This window comes from Oenanthe melanoleuca, chromosome 2, assembly GCF_029582105.1.
Source record: "Oenanthe melanoleuca isolate GR-GAL-2019-014 chromosome 2, OMel1.0, whole genome shotgun sequence".
Taxonomy (NCBI): Eukaryota; Metazoa; Chordata; class Aves; order Passeriformes; family Muscicapidae; genus Oenanthe; species Oenanthe melanoleuca.
This window is the reverse complement of record NC_079335.1, coordinates 96,625,221-96,650,605: the sequence shown is the minus strand read 5'-3', so window position 1 is coordinate 96,650,605 and position 25,385 is coordinate 96,625,221. Positions and strand designations below refer to the sequence as shown.

General features: G+C 43.9%; 1 protein-coding gene and 1 long non-coding RNA gene across 4 annotated transcripts in view; one reads left to right on the top strand and one right to left on the bottom strand.

The window, feature by feature from the left end:
* The window catches only part of GLI3 (GLI family zinc finger 3), a 201,699-nt gene extending 179,528 nt beyond the window's left edge, over positions 1-22,171 (top strand). For all 3 annotated transcript variants that reach the window (XM_056483614.1, XM_056483615.1, XM_056483613.1), the window contains exons 11-15: positions 6,649-6,798; positions 7,374-7,538; positions 10,258-10,548; positions 13,754-14,081; positions 15,246-22,171. In XM_056483614.1, the coding sequence (XP_056339589.1) occupies positions 6,649-6,798; positions 7,374-7,538; positions 10,258-10,548; positions 13,754-14,081; positions 15,246-17,536 (3,225 nt within the window). In that variant the 3' untranslated portion in view covers positions 17,537-22,171. The remainder of the gene's footprint in view (positions 1-6,648; positions 6,799-7,373; positions 7,539-10,257; positions 10,549-13,753; positions 14,082-15,245) is intronic.
* The window catches only part of LOC130249133 (uncharacterized), a 237,307-nt gene continuing 233,832 nt past the window's right edge, over positions 21,911-25,385 (bottom strand). The window contains exons 7-8 of the long non-coding RNA XR_008839744.1: positions 23,385-24,144; positions 21,911-23,247 (exon numbers count right to left, since the gene is read on the bottom strand). This is a non-coding gene — a long non-coding RNA (uncharacterized LOC130249133). The remainder of the gene's footprint in view (positions 23,248-23,384; positions 24,145-25,385) is intronic.

Below are 25,385 nucleotides of genomic sequence, written 5' to 3'. Positions count from 1 at the left end.
TGCAGTGCACAGAGAGTGCACAGTGTATTCATTATACACTGAGGAAATTGCTGTGCAGTGTTTCTAAGATCCAGATGATCTTAACTGTGTGTATTCCATTTTAGAAAAGCTGTCAAGACAGTGGAGGCACTGACCTGCTTTGGGCGAGATCAGCAAATTGTATGAATTGTCATGTTGCTAATCAGCATTAGCAGAGATCTAACACAACAGCATTTCTTAAATCTTCCATAAAGTATGAAAGACAGCATCAAGAACTCTAATAGAATAACAGTAAGTGCATCCAAAGGAAAGGAAGCAGGATTGGAGATAGTTATCTGAGCTTCTCCACAGGCATGTGCCTATGTGGAAGTGCAGAGTTCTTCATGTATAGCTATAGTGTCCACTTGGCTTTGGGAACTGCAACCAGCTTAAGAGTTTATGCCACCATAAGGGCTTAAAGCAGCTTAAGTGCTTCTTCCATCTCAGGAACTAAAAAGGGCTTAAGTAGTTATGCCACCCTAAGGACACAGGGTCAAAAGTGTACTCTCAACTTGAGCAGCAGGGAGGAGACGTTCTCTTGGGGCTGTTTAGCCTGGTTGTGACTGCAAAATCTTTAGTAAGGAAAGAACAGACAGGATCTGTACCTATTTTCCATCAGATAAGAGGAAATTAAAATGCATGCATTGTTCTAACAGAGAGTCACAGGGGTTAGAGAGAGACTCGATTGCAGTGATTGGAATGTGTCCGAGAAGTCTGCTGGGGATTTCACTCCATGGAGATGCATTTTTTCTCCTCCTCACAATGAGATTTCTATTGTCATGGGAGATTTCCTGGCTCACCAGGACCTCCTTTATATCCTGACTTTTTTACAATGCCTTTGTCTGTTCATCTTGCTGTGGATGATGGAGTCGACCTTTATCAAGATGTTAATGAGATGGTAGGGAAGCGTGTCTGATGTCATCTCTCAGTTGCCTGACTACCTAAAATGGTAACAAGGAGCAGTGATGAGTCGCATATTGCATCCCTGGGGAGCAGGCAAGCCTGGGGACTTGCTTAAGGGCTGCCTTGTCACTGTTCTGAACACTGATATTCTTTTCGCAATCATTTGGTTATCTCAGGAAGCTGTGTAGGTCAAGAACCTCAGAAGTATGTATACCACTCATGAACAAATGACTACTATTAGTGGGAATCAGAGATCTAAATACTCCTTTGAATGTGGCCTTTAGGTTTCCTGGATCTCAAGTCTGTGCCTCAACTATGGCCATGTTAGAAGATACTCTTTTCTGAGATTTGCTGTTAGGAGGGGCACATTCACAAGCTACGAGGCACTCAGAGGCTTTTGTAATAGACTCAAGTCTAAAATGAATGTGAGATCTGTACTTACACCTAAGTGGTGACAGGGAAGTTTAAATTCTGCTGCACCAAGTCTGGTGAGCCCTGGTGTGCTTCACACTATTCAGGTCAAGAAGGTTGAAGTTGTACTAGAACAGGTGAAAAGGCTGAGAGAGCCACTGATGGACTAATACAGTCCTCAAAGTGGCAATGGGGAATTTGGGAACAAAATGACAAATGGGACTCAGACTTCCCCACCTCAAGCCAAAGCAGGTTAAGGGGGGAATGAGGACTTGGTCGTGGAAGAGAAGACCAGAAGGAACTAATTTATTTATTCCAGTGAATGAAGACAGAGAGGAGAGTGCTGTCTGCCAGTTAGTTAGGGTGGGGAAGGGAGAGAACTAAACACTCTGCAGGGAAGCAGAGCTGTTTAAGCTGAAGGATAGTGTTGGCATGAGAACAAATGAATATAAATTGGCTGTGAATAAATCGAAGCTAGAAATTAGTTGCTAACCAGCAGAAGAGTGAGTTCCTAGAAGCGCATTCCACTGGGAGCAGAGGGAGCTGATCACCAAGGCACTTGGAAGCTGAAGCTCTGTTCATGACCAGGATTATGTGCAGTGGGACTTGCCATAGCAAGGGGATGGGCCTGATGACCAAGAACCTGTTTCTAACTGAACGTGGGCTTAAGGATAAATCTACATTCTCCGTACAAAACACAGAAATAAAAGTGTTCCCTGCAGGACTTGCAGGTCAGGGATAGCTAATCCCCTTCCAAACCAGCTTCAGAGGTATCCAGCCTGGTATGCCAGACACAGCCTCTGCACATGTCCCCTCTGTGGGCTCCACAGCTCTCCTGTGCAGCTGCAGGACGGGCTGTGTTTAGCAGCTGTTCTACTGTGATGCCTCTTCACCTTTAGCACTTTGTCCCCTATGCATCAAATGCAGCAGCTGTGCTGGTCTGAGGGACTTGTTGTGACAGGACAGTACAGTACAGGGGGAGATTTGTGCTGGAAGATTGTTTAAATGCTGCCTCTGCTTAATGTCAGTGGTGAGATCTAGTGAGAAGTTATTTAGCACCTCTTTTTAAGTTTTTTTAAATACAGGGAAATAACTTTGAGAAGATAAAAATCTGAAATTGTCGTTGTATGACTGAAATTAACCTAATTTTGGCAATGGTGATATGTCTTTCACTCTGCCACTAACTTACCACATTATATCAATACAGGATGGTCTCTTCCCAGTTTTCTCCTACACTCTAGGGTAGCATGTCTAGGTTAGAAAACAGAAATGTGAGATTCTCCCAGAGTATTCTGCTCATGCCACCAAATAGCACTTTGCTTTCAGATGCAATCCCAGTTGCAGTGACATTCTCTTTCTGATGTTCCTAAGTTTTTCCACTGGTATGGAGAGGCTTTTCCTCCTGCTTTTTGGCTACTGTCAGAGCACATTTGGCCTTTGTTTACATATTGAATAGCTGATGGGTACCATGCAGTCAGCTGGGCGTGTGCAGATTCTCCTGCTAAAAACCCTCTTGGAGGAGGGAAATGGAACAGTGAGGTTATTGCAGATCCTACCTTCAGTGTCACCTCATCTTATCTGCTACAATATCAAGTAGCAGGTACGGTTGGCATGGATTATATGAGAACATGCATGATTTAAGGCATTCCCTTTTCAATAGTACTTCTTAACATGTAAGCCTTTATGCTTACTGTGAATTGAATTTCCCTTTACCCCTGGATTTTGAGATTGCCCAGTAGGGATGACAGGCAAACTTCAGCCTTGATTTCAATTAATCTAGTGGGGTTTTATGCTCTGGCATTGAAATCCATCTTAGAGCTTCCTCCTTCAAAGGCAGGTCATTCTGAGACCAAAATCAGTATATAGGTCAGCTCCCTCTGTTTGTTTTAGGGTATTTTGGAATTGAATGATAATAATAACATTTTTTAAAGAAAAGAAAATGAGCCAGGGCAAACTGAGGTTTGCTAATAAGCATTGAAGTAGCATGAAAGTGACTGGTATTCTGCAAATGACCCTTGTTTAGCAGCTTTTTGGAGCTGTCTGCAAGAGGAGATAGCTTGTAGAATTCCAGCTTTTAATGGGGGCTTTTTTTTCAGGTCAGAAATTCTTAATAATACAGAGCTGGTGCTTCAGAGCCTTATGCTAGCAAACCTGACACTAGGGAGTAATATCATTGGCTTTCATGCGCCTATTTACTGTAATAAGGATTACAGACATAAGTAAAACTTGCAGGTTTGGGCCCACAAAATTAAAAGAAAAGCCTTTTCACACCCTGAAACTGCATCAAAATTCAATTTCACCAGGAAAAAAAAATCCTTCTGATCTAGTCCCTGGAATGTGACATTTCATGGGTGTAATAAGGTTACAAACAGATTATAAATTGAAACCCTATAAATCCTTATTGTACTGTACCAAAGCTTCTGCTTTGCATAATACTCTTATTCCTGACTGTTCTTTGTTTTACAAGCTCAAAACTGTTCATTTCCTCTCATAATAGAGACCAGGGAGCCAAAAACACCGTGTAAAATCCAAAGGTAATTATCTGAGTCAAAGAACCTGAATGCCAGAGTTCACAAACTTCTGAACTTTTCTAAATGATGTTGCTTGCACAGTGAGACTTCCCGCCTCTTTAAACGTCGCAAACATTGCACATTCTTCCCACCAAGTGATCATGGTAAAAAATCCCAGTGTAGATTTAGTTAGTGATTTGCATTTGTGAGTTTTGCCTGTATGTCCATAGCAGATGACTGACGAGTTTTCTCACCATAACTTGAGCAAGTGAGGGTGTTTGAATCTCAGGATGACAAATACTGTGAATCTTGTTACCTGAGAGCACTGCTGGTGCTGATTTTGTGTCCAGTAAGTGTCTTCCTCCAGACCAGTCTTTCAGTAATTGGACATGTTTGTAAGTCTAAAATATCACCCCTCTGCAAAAAGCAATTAAGCAGCTCACCTGTGAACCAAATAAATTACCCAGATTAGCAGATCACAGGCTCATTTATTCTGGGCTTTCCCTAAAGGTGAGGATCCTCAGAGGGATTGAATGAGGATGAGATAGATTTGCAGGTGAGCTCTCAGGGGCCACTTGGAGCAATGAGGGGAAACAGCACAAAGAGGGGTTTGATTGTAGGAAGATCAGAGAGTCTGGGAAAGGACTGATGGAATAAGAGAGCAGGGCAAATGTGTATGGAGGGCCACAGTTGTGAGAGACCAGAGGATGATCACAAGATACTCGACAGGTAAACCAGCGATGGAGAGAGGCAAAGGATCATCACTACTCTGGGCAAGCTTTGTCAGCTGCTGCAGTGAGCCTGGGCTGGGGAGGGAATGAGGAAAGGACTTTTGGGCCCATGAGAAAGGTCAGTTCTAGAGGATTCCCATGCTGTTAAAGGCTAGAGGTCTGGAGTGCAGGCAGCAAGCTGATGTGCAGGGACAAAGAGAAAAACTGTCCTGTGGAGATTTTCTCTGAAAGAGCCCTCATGGTGCCTGAGTGTCCACACAGCAGGAGGTAAAGGGAGGTGCTGTGGTGAAGTGATTGATCCAGCCTTGAGGTTTTTGTGTCAAATGGAAAGCCTGTGTCACACACTCAAGTTTCATTCCCCTGGTGGCTGTGCAGGTTTAACCACATAACACACAGTCTGCAATGATTACGGAGAGATTTAGCCATGAATTACTTGAATGCATTTAATTTTGTCCTGTTACTTCTTTCTCTTTCAAGAAAACACACATTACCCTCAGTGAACTCTTTTGATGCCATTTCATAGCACAGGGCATGTGCATGCTTCTTGCACAGGTGTGTGTATCGGGAACAGCTACAGATCTGCACTAGGAGCATTAACTCTGGCAGATTACAAGTTGTGTGTTGCCCAGCACCTCTGCTCATGCAAATTGTGCCCCAAAACAACTTTTAAGAAATGGCAATAAAGTTTCAGAAAAAGATCTGCCACTTTTACAGGCAATGGATGTCTGTTCTCCATGGTGATGGTGCATAATTTTGAACATATGTGATTTTATGTGGCTTTCTGACTGATTTCAAGACTTCAGAAAAGACAGGGATTATTTCCTTTGTGTTCCAGTATGAGCTACTGAATTTCTGTATGGCTGGCATTTTCTGTGGGCCCATTATGGAACAGATACAGATTTCATCCCTGTGCTGCGATCAAATAAAAATTGGAAAAATTGGAAAGACTTTTTGGTGATGCCTTAGCGGGAAGAATCTCATTTGCTGAGTAATGCAGCCATCTAGTGGCACAATGACAGAAGTACGGCAATGTGGAATGATTCCTGCAAGAGTCTGGGAGGATGAGTCAGGTAGCTTCTTTTGGGAAAAAAAGACTCTGAAAGTCCAGGTGTAGGTTTTTGTTTTGTTGGGTTTTTTTTGTTTTTGTTTTTGTTTTAATTTTATTTTTATTTTCTAAAGCTGTACAAAAATATTCAAACAATTAAACATTTTTTTAAAAAAAACAAACGAATTTTGATGCTGGCCCTGCTTCACCTGCCTGTTTCCACTCAAACAGAGAGAATTAACTCAATTTTTTACTGCTTTTCTGAACTAGATCTTAGTGAAAGAAACAGAGCCAGCTAATTTTGTGGAAGAGTAAAAGGTACACAGCCCTGTTCTGCTTCTGGATACACTCACATGGATGACACTGACCACAGAAAGATGTGCCTGCGAGTCAGCAGGGCTGGGGCTGCTGTCACTCCCACACACACTCAGACAGAGCCAGACTTGGCAATGGCAAAAACTGGCTTGATGTGTGCTTCAGTACTCAGGGTTTATGTTCACAGTGTACGCCACGATCTGTACATTTACTGAACTAAATAATTTAGTGGAAGAAAATATGAGTAACAGGAAGTGAGTTAAAATTTGGGTTGGAAACTTGGTTTAGCAATTCTGTTGATTTTTTCAGGTTGGAGAATATGTTTCTAAAGGCCTAATTTTGTAAACCTTGTTTATGTTGAGCAGTACTTAAGTAATGCTTCCCTGCTCTGCAAAAGCAGTACCCAATGTGAATCACACAAGTGGAGCTGTGCATGAGATTATCCAGGATCCATTCATCACCTTGTATCTCTGAGGCCTGATCCAAATCCTGTTGATCTCAGTAAAAAAAAATTCTTGGGTGTTAGTGTACTTACAGAGGGATCTATAATTTGAACACTGTGGTCACTTGGAAGTGCAGATGGCCTTATTCTTCTGGTACCACGAGGACCTGGTAAATGCCTCAATCTCTTGTGCTCTTCCAATGCAAAATTACAATTAGGCTGCACCTGATGTTGTATTTCTATTAAGCTGTGACCTCTGTTCTACCTGAACAGCATATCAACAATGACCACATACATGGGGAGAAGAAAGAGTTTGTGTGCCGATGGCTGGACTGTTCCCGAGAGCAGAAACCCTTCAAAGCCCAATACATGCTGGTGGTCCACATGAGGAGACATACAGGGGAGAAGCCACACAAATGCACTGTAAGTAAAGGGGTCTTTACTCCAGGCTGGTACAGGGAGGCTGGGGCTGTGCAGAGAACAAACAGAGCAGGGAGTGCTGCATTCCCTGAGCCCTTATCTGTCAGACTCTTGTGGAGAAGAGACTGCAATGTCTGCTTTGTTATCCAGTACAACCAGGTGACAAAAGCTTTAGGAGAGGGGATTCCCTGGATGATTTGGCCCACTTCCTCGAGTTTAAAGTACAAAGGAGCCCCAAAAGGCATTATTAAACAGGGCTTAGTTTGCTTAATTATTTAAAGGAGCTTTCTCTTACAGAGCTTGATATTGGTGCTGGCCACCAGCCTCCTGGTGGCTTTGCAATGGATTTCAGTCTTAGTCAAAGTACACAAATACTGTGCTCTCCTGTAAGAGAAGATTTACATAATGTTGAAAGCATTTTAACTCAAGCTGTGGTGGAGTTAAAACCCTCCAAATCAAAACTACCTTAGACAAGGTTATGAAGGCTTTGAAAATTTTGGAACTTTTCTAAGTCCACTTTTACTGTTTCCTGCAAGTCCAAAGATTAAAACTAAACCAGACTTATTTCTTGTTTGCAGTTTGAAGGTTGTACAAAGGCCTACTCCAGACTAGAAAACTTGAAAACGCACTTGAGATCTCACACTGGAGAGAAACCATATGTGTGTGAACATGAAGGCTGCAACAAAGCTTTCTCCAATGCCTCTGACAGGGCCAAGCACCAAAACAGGACTCATTCCAATGAAGTAAGTAAGCACAGCTTCAAAAGATTAATATAATTCATTGTTGAGCAGACTTACAGTGAGGCCATAGCATTGTATTACAGAGGACAGGCACAGCAAGTCATACAGACCTGGCGTTTTATTACGTGCACGAGAGTTTTGAACAAGGGATTCTAATGGAAACACATGCATTAACCAGGGACAGATCCTGTTTTCCCTGTCAAGCTGGGATCACTTTTCCCTCTGGAGCTGGAAGGGTTTGTTGAGTGCCTGGGCCCTGTGTTGGCACCAGGCATCTGCAGGGATCCAGCATACTTTGGGGTGCTGCAGACAGCCACAGTCTCCTCATTTGAAAGCACGGGTTGCCTTTTAAGTTCTGAGTTATGCCTTTTCCTTCTTGTCTGGCCTCTTTTTCTTTCTATCCTGAACAGACCTCATGGACTAGGATGCAGCAGGGGAAATATGACCTTTCTCAAGGAAACCAGCTGGGGCAGTCACAGCTGTTTCCCAAACTCTCAGTGTAATATCTCATTATTACTGTGTTCCCTGTCACTGCTGCCTCCATTTCCAGGAATCACACCATGTTTTATTGGCCATTTCAAATTGCACAGTCACATCATCTCAATCTCACAACTCAGAGTCCACTCTCTCCTTCTTGACATATACTCCTTCACCTCTAGCCTAAACCTGGAAGTCCTGGAAGGGTAGGACATACTATAGCAGCTATATCCATTTCCACACAGCTTGTATCTTTCTCTAGCTGGCTGTGGGGTCTGTGGCAGGCACACACCAGGGCCAACAGATCTCCAGGGAGCATTCATCTTCTTCCAGTCCTGCCCTGCAGCATCTCTTCAGTCACAAGAGAAGCAGAGGGCATTGCACATCTCTGAGTTTCCTCATCCCTGCCACGTGTGTTTTCAGCAGCCCACCTAATAATGGCACTGAAGCCTTGCTGTGATTTCATGAATGGTCACCAAGGTAGAAGGAAGTTCACCAAGCCTTGCCAATAGCTGCTTGAGCTTTCTTTTTTCATTCCCTTTCTGAACTAATCTGTGTGCTGCCTAGTTGGTGAGTTAGACCTTCTCATACTTAGCAATGTGGCCTGCCCCTGAGTTAAGATCAGAATTTTGTGTCCAGCAGTAAGTCAACCAGACAAATTTTATGCTGCACATGATTTCTGATAGGTACAGCCACAGGGGCAAATGAAACATTTCCTTCACCATTACTTCACACCAAAACAGGCTAATCTTCTAGGGCAGCATATACTGGTGGAGTGATGTGAATACAATCAAAAGCACAGACCAAATTCAGCACTTGCTTGCAGTTCCATTTAGGCTTTAAGTAGGTAACCTACAGAGAGCATTAAAACAGCTGACATATCTTGATGACAATATGCCTTACTCATGCAGAGCAAGCTCAGTGACTTGTACTTCCACAGCAACTTGAGAAAACCTGCCCCAGTAGCTCAACATCATCTCTGAATTGCTCTTTTTTTCTCTTATTCAAGTAAGTGGGAGGGTTTTTCCCACTGATGTCAGTGGAAGCAGTCTCAGGCCTTAGACTGCTATGACAAAGCTGTATTTGTCAAAGGCTCCACAGTGCCATGTGTAAGCAGATAGAGAACCCCTCTGAGAAACTCTGCATGAAGGTCTCTTTATTTTTTTGAAAAAAACCTTTTAAAATAGTAGTTTCTTGGAAACAATTCAGTAATAAAAGTGAGTGAACAATACTTTGCTTCCCAAGGCAATTAAAGGATTTAGGAAGTGTTCAGCTCTTCATTCTAATCCTCTCACAATACAAGAACAAAGGCTTTGTTAATTTATAAGACAGTAAATTTACTTTATTCTAAATTGCTTAGTGAACTATAGAAATTCACAGATAAAGAAAGTGGTTGCTAAAGAAATGAGTGATGAGTTATGATAGTAGCAGTAATAATAGTACTAGTGCATATATTGCTGCAATGTGAAAATCTTCATGGCACTGTATCTTATGCATTGACTTCGTACTGGTGATCTGAAGGAGCCAGAAGAAAAATGTTTTCTCAGTTAATTCTGCCTGAACAAATGGCCCAGCATCTTTTGAAGGGGGTTGTTCCTCTCAGTGTCAAGTAGTAGGTACTAGGCATACTGGGAATGCTATCAAATTGCTGAGGGCCAGGGCCAGGGTTGAAAATTAGATTAGTCTTCATAAATTGCCATAGCTGAGCTGACTCTTCTGCTAAGATTAATGAAAGCTGTGCCAGTTGTGCTTGCCCATGAGAGATTCTGCCCTCAATCAACTGTGCAGCACTAATTGCTACCTTCTGAACCAAGAGGAACTAATGGTTTTGACTAGGTGCAGTGACAATTGGATAGGACAAGGGGTGATGGCTTTAAACTGATGAGGGTAGATTTAGATTAGTTATAAGGAAGAAATTGGTTACTGTGAGGCTAGTGAGGCACTGGTAGAGGTTTCCCAGAGAAGCTGTGGATGCCCCATCCCTGGAAGTGTTCAAGGCCAGGTTTGAATATGCTTTTGACCAAGGGGTTCCTGCCCATGCTGGGAAGGGAGTGGATAGTTAGATAATCTTTAAAATTCCTTCCAACCCAAACCATTCTACGATTCAGTTGTTGTGGAGACCATAAATTAGGTAACAGGTTCCCTGTGAAAGCGTGTAACTGTGACACCAGCTGTGCTCCAAGGAGCTCTTCAGCAGTCCCACGCGGAACTGAACCTAATCTGGGTGCTTTCTGTGCCCTGTCAGAAGCCGTACGTTTGCAAGATCCCGGGCTGCACGAAGCGCTACACCGACCCCAGCTCCCTGCGGAAGCACGTCAAGACCGTGCACGGCCCCGAGGCGCACGTCACCAAGAAGCAGCGCGGGGACATCCACCCTCGGCCCCCGCCACCAAGGGACCCGGGCAGCCACTCCCAGACCCGGTCACCAGGCCAGCAGACTCAGGGTGCCATTGGTGAGCAGAAGGACCTCAGCAACACTACCTCAAAGCGTGAAGAATGCCTCCAAGTGAAAGCCGTCAAGTCAGAAAAACCAATGGTATGCAATACGCCGTGCCGCTCCCTTTGTCCCTTGCTTCCTGCAGCCAGTTAACAACCCCTTTATGAAGTGCTCAAGTCTGTAAGCTCTGGCTCACAAGGCTTGGTTTTGTGAGGTCTTCTTCTGTGTTTACATTGTAAAATGTTTTTAAAGCCTAAGAAATAGAAAATAAAAAGATTACATCTAATCTGTGTAATATGGAATAAGTGCAGTGCTGGCAGCTGCCACGGTAATTGTTTCTCTTAAAAAACTCCATCTTCTGGGATAAGCATAGTATGAGAAAATCAGAATTTTCATTTAAAAAAAAAAAAAAAAACACATTTTTTCCACCCTTCTGTTTCCAGAAAAAAGAGGGTGAATCTGAATCTTGCAGGCTGAAAGCCAGAATAAGAAAGAACCAAACCAAGCCACAACAAGTCCAAATGACTAAAATGACAATATTGATGATGACCATTTTTGGAGAACTTGGGGAAGCAGTCAGATTTTAGGGGCTTGAGGCTTTTGGGTGATGGATCAAACTGAGTAATTGACTGTCTTAAACAGCAGATGGGCATCTTTTAATAACATCTCTGTTGTGATGTGACCTCTTATGTTTATCTGATACTTAATCAAGTTAACCTTTCCAAGTTTAACTAAATCCACCTGAATTGACTGTCTGCAGTTCTTTTCTCTGGTTTACCTTAACATATTGCTTTAAACTGTTGAAAGGACTGTATTCCATTTTTTGAGATGGTATCTTAAATACACAAGTTCTTTTATTTGCCTGAATTTCATGTGCCATCTGCCCTCTTCACGAGGGTTAATTCAAAGGCAGCCACTCCATCCTCTTCCCCATCTGGGTCTATGATTCATCTGTATTCAGCCCTTGGGGACTACAAATATGAGGCCTCCAAATTCTGCTCATACTGTTAATCATGCTGCAATTCAAAGTGATTACTCACTGAAATATGAGTTAATGCTATGTTGTGCCTAAGACTTATGCTCAAACTGTTCAGTATTAATACTGAGTTCAAAAACTTCAAAGGGCTGAGAGTAAGCTCCTCCTGAAGTCTAAAGGAGGTCCTCTGCCATCTTTTGTGATAACTACCTTAGTTTACCAAGGAACAAAATCTCTTTTTCTTTACTTGATAGACCTGTAGCATTATTGAAGTATGTTGAACACAGTTTTAGCAAGAAAACTTGTGGAAGAGGGGTACTAATGCCTATAGCTTACTCATTGTTAAATATTTCTCACTGAAAATTGTATTTTAAAAATAATTCTGTGTTTCTTGTTTTTCATTGCATGTGTGAACTAGGGTATATTTTCTGGTTTTCAACTAATCCAATGTCTTTTCTGTCTAATGCTCTTAAATGTCTTATTCTAACTTCCTAAGGACAGTGGGTAATAAGGTGAGGGCATTTTAACTTTTCTGCTGTTTTTCTTATTGCAACATTATTTATGTTTTTATTTTAGTCTTCTGCCTGTTGTTCAATCATTCCTTTATTTAGTAATGTGCAATCCATCAAGCACATTCCCAGTTGTAATGTGTTGTGAGCATTTTGCAACACTTGACATGTGAAAAATCTGGCTTATATTGGTGAAATATCTTCAAAAATGTCTTTGTACTTTCCCCTCTGGATAAGACATCCATTTTTTTGTATTGCACATCTAGAAATATATGTCCTGATAATACTTGTTTCTGTACCCTACCTCACTGCAATCTTGACATGTGCTACAAGAACAGGTTTCTGATCATCATTACTCTTCTTCCATATAGCATGAAGCTATTGCCCAGAAACACAAAACTTTCTTCTGTATAATAACTGTTATTTCTATTCTTGTCACCAAATCTGCTATGGCCAGATTTGGAAATGAACTTGCTCAGTGTGGCCTCATAAATTCTAAGTATCATCATTCAAGTTAGAAATAATAAAAGAGTTATTGAATCTCAAATGGACTCCTTAGGGGCATATGAAACTACAGTAGTGCCATGAATCTGTGTCTTCATTCATTGATGTTTAAAGTGAGAGTCGTCCCTGCCACTTCAGAAATTCTAGATCTCATTTTTCAGTAAAATGTACATAAAGATCACAGAGTGGCGGGAAAAAAAAAACCAAAATAAAAAAAACCAAACAAACCACAGCAGAAACCCTAAAATTTAAATACTTACATGAAACTGTTCTTGTGAGCAAAATGATACTGCATGCCCCACTGATTTGTGATCTCACTGATAGAACCTTACAGTGAGATATTAAGTCCAGAGACTTCTGTCTGTCTTCCTCTGTTTTGTCTGTCAGTTTGTCAATTTTCCCATTCTTTTGTGAGAACTTTATAAAAAGTCCGAGAAGTAAATCGAGACTGTGTTTCCCCACAGCAAGAGTTCTGCTAGAGCAGCAGGGAACACTCCCTGTTAAGAAAGATGTTATTGTGGCATGTTTATATCCCTGCAGATTAGCAGCCTGTATGGTCTACTTAAATTCTTGCACTTAAAATCTTAAATTCTAATGAAACAAAGGATTTGGTTTAGTGGATCATCACTTTCTTGATTCAGGGCAGAGGTGGTAGAAGTTAGGTATAAGAGGAGGTGTAAGTTAGACCTGATGCTGCCAGGGTCACGGGTTGCTGATAATATGATACGGTATTTTTTGCACTGATGCTTTGTCCCTGTTTTATTACATGCCAACATTTCAGGCCAACCACTGCTTGTAACAATGAGCCTTAAGCCTGGAAAATGCTTACATTCTTTAGCCACAAGTCTAATTAAAAAAACCCAAATTCCAATGTTGTTGGAGTCTTGTTTGTTTGTTTGTTTGCAAGCCTAGCAGGGTAAACTAATACCTTGTAACATGGCTCAATTCTGGTTTGGTTTTTCTGAGCTGCAGCTTCAGTTGGGAACAGCACATAAGCAAAGTAGGGTATCCATCCATCCATACCTGCTCACAAATGGCTTGAAGCCATAGAAGTAACTCTGGGAATAACTCTCATAAATATACCATCAGCAACATGTGAAGGGGATTTTAGTCTTGTGTTTTACAATGCCATTCACTGCAGTTGAAGCCAATATCTAGAAAGTCTCTTTATGAATGATCACTGTTATCATTCAGTGCTGAACTTTTATATACCTGTATCTTTGGCTCCATTTAGACCTTCTTTTAGTACAAATGCTCTGGTTAACATTGTTTGCTTAATCTTCACACTCTTTTGTCTCTTGCTTCCCTCCAACAGACATCTCAGCCAAGCCCTGGTGGTCAGTCTACATGCAGCAGCGAACAGTCCCCTATCAGCAACTATTCCAACAATGGGATCGAGCTTACTCTGACCAGTGGTGGTAGTGTAGGAGACCTCAGTGTCATCGATGAAACCCCAATCATGGACTCTACCATTTCCACAGCCACCACAGCACTTGGCTTACAGGCCAGGAGGAATATGACAGGGACCAAATGGATGGAGCAAGTGAAATTAGAAAGGTTGAAACAAGTTAATGGAATGCTTCCAAGACTGAACCCCGTTCCACCTTCCAAAGCCCCGACCTTGCCGCCTCTCATTGGAAATGGTGAGATACACATAATAGGAGTGATAGCACTTCTTACCCTTAATCTTGTTGCTTGCTAGCTCAATCTTGCAACTCTTGCAGGAGCTGCAGAGCTTAGGAAACTCAGCAGCTGTGAAATTATTTGGAAATTGATCACTTTATGTTTATTCCCTCACTGCAAGTCCTCCTACCCACCCTCTGAGAAGTCTGATAGTCCTGGGTTTTACAGAACAAGAGCTAACGAGGGAGCCAATATTAAACATTTTAATAATTTTAAATATTCTCTTCATTTAAAGGTTTTGACCCAAGATTATCATAATTCTGTCTTGTTTTGAGACAAGGCAGAAGAAATAAGTACCTGTGAGTTTATTGTATGGAAGTCCTTCTGTTGAGGCTTTTGCAAGGCAGCCTTTGCAGAGATGTGGTGGGCTTCCCTTTAAATACCCTGTTCCCACACATAGAATAAATCATATGCACAGATGCTATTGCTGAAAAGGGCAGATACCCATGAGTGGGAGCAAGGCAAGGTTGAACTCTGAAGATCCCCAGTTGTTTTCCTCCCAAGAGCTGCTCATGGCCAAAATGGATGTCGCTGCTGCCCCTACTTTGCCTACAGCATGCCTGCAGGTTTCTGGGCTCCCCCCAGCAGTGACAGCTCAGGCTTTCTGAGACCCATTCAATCAAAAGAAACTATGTAAAATTAAGAAATTTATCCTGTTTACTTAAAACCAAACAAGGAAACCAGCAAAGATGTTTTGCAGTTGTTAGGAGTTATTTCAAGAATATTTCAAGAAGTCTTAGAAATGACCTTGAATAACCTCCAATTTGTATATTTTGCCATTCCATGCAAATGCCTGTTCAATTATATTTTGCCTATAAAAAGCTCCCTTATGAATGTGTCCTCCTGGCACATCAGCCAGCATAGCTGCACTGCACCAGCTGATGACAGTTTGTGGCTATGGGCTATAAATTTTCTGCTGGGATTCACACTGAAATGTTACCCTTGAGTCTCTGAATTAACTTTCAACCTAAGGACGCAGTTTTATCCCCACTTCTTTCAAGAAAGAGCGCAGTTGTGATTGGCTGTGATGGTGTTCTTCATTTATACTCCACTTCTTTACTGTGTGTTTTTCACACCAGTTTCTGGATCATACCTCTTTGTTCAACTGTGAATTTTACCCGCAGGTACCCAGTCGAACAGCAGCTGCAGTGTCGGAGGATCCATGACTATTCTGCCAAACAGGAATGAACTCTCAAGTACGGACATCACTGTGTTGAACATGCTGAACAGGAGGGACAGCAATACTAGCACAATCAGTTCAGCCTACCTGAGCAGCCGCAGGTCCTCTGGAATCTCGCCTTGCTTCTCCAGCCGGAGGTCCAGCGATGCCTCGCAGGCAGAGGGAAGGCCGCAGAACGTGAGCGTTGCAGACTCCTACGACCCCATCTCGACGGACGCCTCCCGGCGCTCCAGTGAAGCCAGCCAGTGTGATGACCTGCCAAGTCTTCTCAGCCTCACCCCGGCCCAGCAATACAGGCTGAAAGCTAAATACGCAGCAGCTACTGGTGGACCCCCACCAACTCCACTGCCTAACATGGAGAGGATGAGCCTCAAGACAAGGATGGCACTCTTGGGTGACTGCAGGGAGTCTGGAGTATCTCCACTGCCTCCAGTGAATGTCCCTCGAAGATGTAGTGATGGTGGGGCAAATGGTTACAGCAGGAGGCATTTTCTGTCTCACGAAGCTGTAGGAAACGGGACGAGGAGAGCCAGTGATCCAGTCAGAATGGCCTCCGACAACCTCTCTGTCCCGAGAGTCCAGCGTTTCAACAGTCTCAATAGCTTTAACCCTCCTGCTTTGCCTCCATCCACGGAAAAGCGCAACCTTGTTCTTCAGAACTACACCCGTTCTGAGGGTGGCGTCTTCCGCGGCTTCGGCTCCCCCTGTCCTCCGAGCATCAGCGAGAACGTCGCCCTGGAGGCTGCTACCATGGAAGCAGGTAGCAGTCTGAATGATGAGGATCTCCTGCCAGATGACGTGGTCCAGTATCTGAATTCCCAGAACCAGGGCATGTACGACCATTTGTTGAACAATGTCCTAGACAGCAACAAAATGCATCACAGCTCCGTTTCAGGAAACAACAACCCCAGCAACTTTGATCAAGCCCCTCCACCGAGCAGTCAGCCAGCGGGTCCCGAGGCAAATAAGAGTGACTTGCCCATTCAATGGAATGAAGTAAGCTCAGGGAGTTCTGACTTGTCTCCTTCAAAGCTGAAATGTGGTCAGCGGTCAGCAGTGCAGCAGGCTCGGACCTTCAGACTGTATAACAATATGATGGCTCAGCAGCAGAACCTGGAGAGAAGCAACATGGCCCAGCAGAATGGCTACCAGAACCTGGTGGAGAACAACGCTTCCTACAGTTTACAGCAAAATGTGACTCTTGGCAGCGGAGCCGGGAATTCTTTCAGCATGCAGTCCAACAAGCCATACAGTGAAAGCATGGGCAGGCAAGCAATGATGTCTGGGATGACAGACAATTCCTGTACTATGGCAGTGCAAGGGCAGAAGCTGAGAATCAGCAGCATGCCAGTGAATGGGAACCAACAAAATTTCAGCCACTCCCTGGCATCCAGCGATCAAACCACCAGTATGGCAAACGGGATGCAGGACAGGAATATGATGGAACAAGAATATTTGCAAAGCCAGCCAGTCGGAGATGGTGTTCATTACCAGGGAGTCAATCAATCTGGGCAAATGATGCTAGGGCAGGTTAGTCCTACCTCACAAGGCAGCCTGTATCAAGGGCCGCAGAGTTGTCCACTGGTGTCTCACACCATTGGTAGCCAGCCTTCAGGTTTGTCAGTGGCCAAAAGTTACCAGTCATGCTCTAATTACAGCAGCAACAGACGGCAAAACGTGTTGAGAAACAACCTGTCCCAACAGCAAAGACACATAGGTGATGGCAGCCAGATGTACAGGGTAAACACCATTAAGATGGAAATGCAAGGTCAATCACAGCAGTTCTGCTCTAACATGCAGAATTACTCTGGTCAGTTATATGACCAAACCATGGGCTTTAGCCACCAAGCTATGAAAACAGGTTCTTTCTTTGGTTCAGAAGCCAGCTGCCTGCTGCAGGGGACTGCAACTGAAAACTCGTCTGAGCTTCTTTCCCCGGGGGCTAACCAAGTGTCAAGCACAGTTGACAGCATTGACAACAACAGTCTAGAGAGTGTGCAGATAGATTTTGATGCTATCATAGATGATGGGGACCATGTCAGCTTAATTTCGGGAGCCCTGAGCCCAAGTATCATTCAAAATGTCTCCCGCAATTCCTCACGCCTCACCACTCCCCGAGCATCTCTTACATTCCCAGCTATGCCTGTAAGCACAACCAACATGGCTATTGGGGACATGAGCTCTTTGTTGACCTCACTTGCAGAAGAAAGCAAGTTTCTTGCTGTTATGCAATAGACATAAAAAACAAAAAACACTTAGGAGATAACAGATGGGAAAAAAAAAAAGACTCATATTTTTTAGTTGTGTATGTATTTTAGCAATCTCATCTCACCTAAATGGGATGTGTTTCAAGTATATTCCTTTTATGGAATAAGGACTCTGAAAACCCTAAAGTATTCTAGGGAGAAACTGTCTTCCATTTCAGTTTTGAATCAGTATTGCTACGCCCATTCCCTCCTTTTCTCTCTTTTCTCCCTCTCTCTCTCTCTCTTTTCGAATGTCTGTATGCTTATTTTTTTTTCTTTTGTTTTTTAATTGTAAACCAATGTAAACGTGTGAAGTGCATGTTGTTTCTTTTTTTTGTTTTGTTTTGGGGGTATTTTTGTAAAGAAAGGCCTGATGAAAAGACTTGACAATTTTCTGTTACTCAAATGAAGCTAGACCTTAAAACTGTTGCAACTTTTCCCCTTGAACCTTAAACCAGGCACAATGTGAAGTGAGCATACAGTGATGAAATCCTCTCTGGATGCACTGGACACATCACACTGAGGTGGAAAACCAGTTTAGAAATGCACTGCCATGGTACCTCTGGGCTGCAGTTTCAGAAATATGGAACACAAAAAGTTGGAAGGTTCAAGCAAATAAGAAATGTAAAAACCATCAGCCCTTTGATCTCTAGCGAAAACTTAAGGATTTTGTAAACACACACAGAGATAGCTGTCACTGCCATGAATAACGGTACTGAGATTGTGTCATGTTCAAATTATTTCAGAGGAAAGAGAGGACCTGGAAGCTGTTCATAGTCCAACTCTCATCTTTTGCAATATTTTGTATTCTGGTTTTCAGCTTTCTTTTTTAAATGACTGGATAGCAGAATTACGGGCGTGTGTAGTGACTTGGGTTGTCTACAGTCTTCTCAATGCATACCACATTTGTGGAGGTACAATCAGGGTCTTATGAAGTATTTCATACAATGAAATAACAAATTAGCAGTATTTTATACTGGGGAATTCTTTTATTTTTCATGCAAATTGTAAAGGTGTATTTTGCTGAGCCACTGGTTCTTATTTGCTGGAAGAACTGTGTGTTTATCCCCTTTAGCCCAGACATCTCCATGAATACATACTGCTTCAAAAACATCATAGGCATATCATGTAAAAGAAGTAGAAAATGAATGGCTGGCCCAGTTCTCAGACTAGCCAAATAAATCAAAGCAGTTGCAAGCAATCTGATAATCTTAGATGTTTTTCCACTGTGTCCAGGCTTTACAAAATTAAGAAATTTAAACTGCCATTAAAAATAGCAAAGAAACAAGAGGAACAGCAAGTCATCACAGATCACAGACTATTCTGATCTGGAATTATTATCAAGTCCAACTCTTCAGTGAATGGCCTGTATGAGGATCAAACCCACAACTTTGATGCTATTAGCACCATGCTCTAACCAACTGAGTTGTCTGGCAGCTAATCAAAGCTCAGAAAGACCAACCCAGCTTCTTTCTCTCTCTCTTGGTGACACCATGTGCATTTAATTTCAAAGCAAACCAGTGGGTCAATGCCCAGGGTCAATTACACTGGCAAAAAATTGAAACCAACAGACTATGATCACAAAGCTGCTCACTGGTAATGAGGTGAGTGGCATTTGCTCTGGGAGCCCTGGCTTGTTTTTGGCTCTGCTGGGCTCCATGTCTGCACCCCTGAACACACAGTGCTCCTGGGTGAACAGGCAGCTGAGGGGAACAATCACAAGACCACGGTTTAGGTTCACCCACTCCTAGAAGCTGCATGGAATTCCAGCCCTTGCAGTTAAATCCCAATTCTGAAGTCCTACTATGGGATGCAAATTGTGCAGGCACTTACAGTCATGGATTTGATGTCTGTAAGGAGCAGATGTTACAGTAAGACATACAGGAAGAAGAGGGAGCATAGTCACTTTTGAAATGCAGATAAACTTTAGCCCAGTCAAAATCAGAAGGTGACTTCTGTAGGCTAGAAAACCATAAATTTTTTTCAGTTGTGTAAGAAAAGGTGAAATACCAGCTGATTCAGGACATGGCATTTGAGGAAATATGTAGGAATGGAATCTCAGTGAAGCTGTTAGATAACATTGATCTGTTAACAGCTGTTAGAGGATGAATCTATAAATCAGTAGAAAAACATCATAGGAATCTGGTGCAGGGGCCATATTTGAGCTTATCACAGCATGTACCAAGAGATATGCACTGTGAGCTGGAATGTCAGAAATCAAGACAAATGTAAATAGCCTACACCTTTTATCATGATCTAGCTCCTGTCTTTCTTTGTATCTTTAGCCAGCATTTCTTTCTTACCTTGTCCCATGCACACATATTCGCTCATCCTGCACTGTTCCCTTTGCCAGTTCCCCCCCAGCCTCCCTGCCCCTGACCAGCTATCACAGCCCACCTGCAGTGTCCTTGGGCTGCACGGGCAGCAGGGCACAGCTCACCATGGGAAATGACTGGATTGCTGTGGAGCAGGAGGAAGCTGCTCCCTGTTGCCCTCTCGTTGCCCAAAGGCCCTGCAGAGACCTGCTGCCTGTACACAAGCATTGTCCCTGCCCTGCTGCTGGAACAAGAAGGGATGCATTCCACTGGGCAGGTCCCCAGGGGCCGTGTTGTGCTTTGCAGCACTGGGATACAGCTCACAGCCCTGCAGAGAAGCAGCACTGTAGGCATGAGGAGAGGCTGTGCTGGACATGTTTCAGACAGTTCTCAGTAACCAATCCTGGCTGTTTATTAAAGCCATCAATTACATGTTTATAAACAATTTCAACAGGGAGACTTATGACCAGCCTGGGAGTAGGTGGCTGGGGAGAGGAGTCTTTTATTGTTATGGAGCCAATACATTAAAAAACCCCCAAAACATCCTCAACTATTTTTTAAACACAGTTTTCCAGTTCATAATTGTATCTGCTGGTGCAATTGATGCTGGGAAGCTATTAGCAGATGTGACCCATCAGAGCTTAGAAGGAGCCATTCATATTGCTCCAGGCTGAAAGGGATTGTTTGAGTAGCCAATTTGCCTTCCTGGATTTGACAAACCTTCGTCACTCACTTAGTCTTGTCTTGGCCCAACAGTGTGTCTTGGTAGAAACCACATGCTCAAGAAAGGCATCCCATTTGATTTGGCTGAAGCTGAAGAATCAGAGACTCCACTGTGTCCTTGGGGAGTTTGTGCAAATGATTTATCATTTTCACCATTAAGTGTATGTACCACTTATGTTCATGTGTCACTTTTCAGTTCTTAGTGTTTTCTCCTGCTTTTCTGTTTTATACTAAAGAGCCTGTTTTCGGTACCTGTGAGGGTAGCAATACCTCATAGCCCATCTATCCTGGGTTTTGGTTCTGTTTTGATAAGGCAGGCTCGTCTCTCTGAGCATGGCACTGTTACACTGGACACCAGCCTTCACTTCAACCTCCTTCTCAGCATGTGGCAGGCAGTCTGGGGAAAGTCCCATCAACACTGGTGGGATGAGTTTACTAGCACCCCTCTACTCTTCCTCCTCCATTTACAGAGTCAAAGCTTGCTTTGGTGTATGTGGCACATCAGTTGATTTTTCCATAGCTGTTGGAAACTCACTGCTCACCCAAGAGTACAGGAAATGCACAAAATATCATGAATGTTCTATTTTTAAAGCATTGCAGCATAAGTCTAAATCACCATTTCTTGTAATTGCTTCTGTGAGGGTCTTCCATATTCGTTGCTGTTGGCCTTGGGCACATCAGTAACACTCAGCCTGCCTGAAGCATGTGTGTTTCTCCAGACAGTTTTACTTTCCACAAAGTGGAAGTTGCCAGTGAAGACTTTCTCTGCCAGTTACAGGCAGGTGAAGGAAAGGTGTGTTAGCAGGAAGGTCAGTGGGCTCCCACATGAGCCTTGCTGGGGAGTACAATGGTCCCACCATCCACGTGGCAGATGATGTTATTCTCTCCCTGGAGAATGGCCCCAAATGGTTCCTGCATTAAGATGCTGGCTGGCTGCTGACCTCCTGCCCCTCAGTGAGATGGCAGGTCATGCCTGTCTCGCCATGGCTTGTCTGCCTGGACAGCAGTGTTTATATTCTCACAATGTATGTGCCTTATTTTGCGTTGACCCTGTAAAAGAGAGGGACCAGGATGTGTTTTCCAAATTTTCCTAATGAGGCTGTACTTGCCATTGAGCTAATAGCACATACCACTGTTAATAGTGTCCAAAACGTCTTGTAAACCTCTGGTATTCATGTGTTATTGTCCTTGGATTGGTGGAATGTCTCCTATGGAACAGTTACTGTTGTTGGTCCTGCAGATGTGTAAGATAAAAAAGTGTTGCTTTTTTTTTTTTCAATTTTTAAATTTTTTTTTATAAAGCTTGTAATCCTTTTTTTTTAAAAAACAAAAAAAGAGAACATGTAAATACATTTATGTACGGTAGGAATAGTGTTCAGCTGTAACAGACCTTAGTGGTCTTTATTTGATAAACCTGCAGTTATGATCTGATGTTTCTCAAGCCTTAGGTTGATCTGAAGGGTCTGTAGCACTGTGTACATATGAACTGTACTTCTGCTTTCAGAACCACTTAGCTTTTTTGTAACAAAGAAAAAATGTTTCTTACAATGTCAATAAAAACAAAAGCCTTTGTACTTAAGTTCTTAGCTTTCAGCTTCCAAAGTATCTCCTTGGGGGAGGGAGTTATTTTTTCATACATCTGAAAAGCCTGGTTGCAATCAGTGCTTGTATCGCTTCGTCTCAGGCTGCTTTCCTCTTTCTGCTTCCCAGCCTGTTGCTTCACTCCATTCACAGTTTAAATACAGATGGGAAAACAAAACAGGGTGTTTACCTTCTCGCTGAAGAAAAATGGCTGATGGGTGTTGGGTGGAAAAACAAATGAAAATGCTGTGTCACACAGATGAAGTATTTGAAGGGAGGGGAGAGACTGACCTGTTAACTTTGCTGCAGGAACAGTGAGTTCAGAAGCCAAAGCCAAGTTGTGCTAAACTTTGGGTTGTTCTATGGGGGCTGTGTTTTCATCTCTTGCTTGCCAAGGGTGTCTCACAAAGGCTTGCCCCACCCATGAAGAAGCATGGGAAGGAGGAAGAGAAGTTCCTCTGGCTGGGTTAATCTGTAGGTGTCCACTCATGTGGGTTACAGCGTGATCTTCAAAGAACTAGGCACAGTTATCTTCAAAGCTGGACATAATTAATGAGTGATCCTGTTGAGTACAGTTGTTATGGATGATGTCAAGTTAGTGGTGGCAAACAGTACAGAAAATATTGTAGTGCTGCATAGTCTTAAGGTGTCTGAGCTGTTCTCATTTCAAGGTATTTTGTTTCTTGGCAAGACCCAGAGCACTCTGTTGTGCTGTCAGTGCTCAGCTTCTGCCTTGGTCCTTCCTCAGCCAAGGTAGGTGAGCCATTTCCCAGGTGGTGGGAGGTAACTTTCCATTGTTAGTTGCTCATGTTACCTTTTTTTCTTTTGTGTGTGTGTGTCCTGTTTTGTTGTGTTTTGTTGTTCACCATTATTAAGTTTTTGTCATTTGGCACAGGCCTTAAACTTTAGAAAGGACAAAGGGTATAATGGAGAGCTAAAGCCTAAAGCTTTCCCAGCTGAGAAGCCAGTGAGGCAGAAGAACCCTAGGAGTGGCCTGGTGGGGGTGAAGAAGACCCTGCAGTTTGAAAAAGAGGTTGATGGTGGCCATGGTGCCTTAGCTTATATGCTGCAATCCAAAATTCTCCCAGCCATTGGCAGTGCTTCGGCATCAGCTCACTTTGGGGGTTGGATTTGTGTGACAGTGGCTTCCCCACAACTTTGGCCAACAGGAGATCAGTAGCAGGGGTGGAACAACACTCAGACAAAGACATGATGGACCAGCAGAGAAACAAGCAGGCCTATGGGGACTGGGGAGTCAGCAGCAGGATCCACAGATCCTGGCTGTCAGGGGCTTAGAACTGATGGAGGCATTTCTGAGCCTTACCAGCTGCCTGCAGGTAGTGGGAGGTGAGGAACTCCCACTTCTTATGAGCTAATGCAGTGAAGTCCTGCACACATGCATGTGCTCAGAGCACATTATTGTACTAAACAAGCATGACCAGCATTGCATACCTGCTGCCAGAAGGGAGCTCACACACCTGGAGTGACTGCACCTCCCTGCTCTGTGCCCCAAACTTGCACCACTGCCTCTACCCCTGCATGCTCATCTTCCAGCTGTATCTCCTCCACAGCTGGATCTACTTCAGGATGAATGTCAGGAGGGCAGAAAATGCCAAGGGCCTGCTGTCCTGCTCAGCATGTTGGCTGTGTGCTGTGCTGAGGCTGCAGATGAAGGTGCTGCCAGGCAGTGCAATGTCAGGCGCCAAGGTTACAGCATTTCCAGAGCTGAGCACTGCTAGGTGAAGAGCTGGGACTTCAGGTCACACTTCTGGTCCTCCAGCCTAACCTGGGATTGGGCTGATGAAAAGCTGCATGTTCAAAGCTGGAGCTGGAGACAGGAGGACCTGTGTTGCCATGTGGTAAAGCTCAGTATAATGCCAAGTTCTCAGGAAAACAAAAAATAGCAGGGCAGTCATGGTTTGTACCATCCAAAATCAGCAGATGCTGTTGACCTTTAGTCTGTGCTTTGGTGCCAAGTCTGTAAATGAAATAATTTAATTCATTAAATTGGTTTCTTACTTCAGAAGGGCACGTACCCAAGAGAGAATTGCAGTTTGCAAAGCCTGAAAAAATTACAACAGAGATATACAGCATCAATCAGCAGAGAAGGAGAAAACTCCCCACAGCCCCTCAGTACCCTAAACAAGGGACATTACTGCATTCAAACCCAAAGATGGGCAACACAAAAATCACTAGTAATGTTAAGACCTGGCCTGCCATGATCAGGGATGAAGCAGGGGAAGAGCAGAGTGTGGCCCACAGTGCTGATGGAGTTACTGGGCTGGCTGGGTGTAGGCAATGGCACTGTAGGGCAGCCCAGTGCAATTTTTTTCCTTTCCCAGCTTTTGTGGGCTTGACTGTGTAATAGTTGAGCTGCTTTTCAAAGAGAGGGTAATGGGAAGGAGACGACTTGTTCTCTTCAGGCTGAAACACAAGCTATTTGTGCTAGGAACACAGCTTTGTTACATGATTAGTGCAATGGGAGCCCCTAGGCACCACTTCCCAGTACAAACAACTAGTATTAATAACTCATGTTAAAATTGCCTGCTATTTAATAACCTGGGCCTCTTTCCACCCCAAGAAGCACATAACTGCTTTGTGTTCCCACCGTCTCTGCCTGTCTTCCCTCACTGCCTTTGGACTCTCCCTGCTCATTTCCCAGGAAAAAAAGGGACAGGTTTGGGCAAGGAAGAAGGAAGAACTGATAGCTAACAGGAATCCCCACAGTGTGTGTTCCTCCTTGCCTGCCCATCACGGGGTGCTGCTCCTGCATCTGATGCGAGGCTGCCCATTGCTGCCGTGCCTTGGTCCCGTTTCCACCCCGGCTCTGGGGTGACCTGTTCCATGCCTCGCCGAGGGAGCAGCCGCCCTCCCCCGGGCTGCCCCAGCTGGCTGAGACGTGACAGCCCAGCACAGTCAGTCCCGGGTGGGAGGCCCGTGTGAGTCAGTGTTCCCCTCGCCCCCACGGGCGGTGGCAGGAGAGGGAGCAGAGCGCAGGGCTGCGCCGAGCGGCGGCACAGGTGCGCCGGGCGGGAGCAAGAGGCGGTGGGTAGATCAGATGGCGATGAACCATAAACAGGATCGCTTCCCATCCCAGCCCGAGCTGCTCCAGCCTTTGCCAGCAGCACTGGGATGCCTGTCAGGTCTGCAAGGCGGTCTCTAAGCCACCCTGCTCTGCAGAAAAACATTACTAATGTTCCCACGACCGGAGCAAGAGAG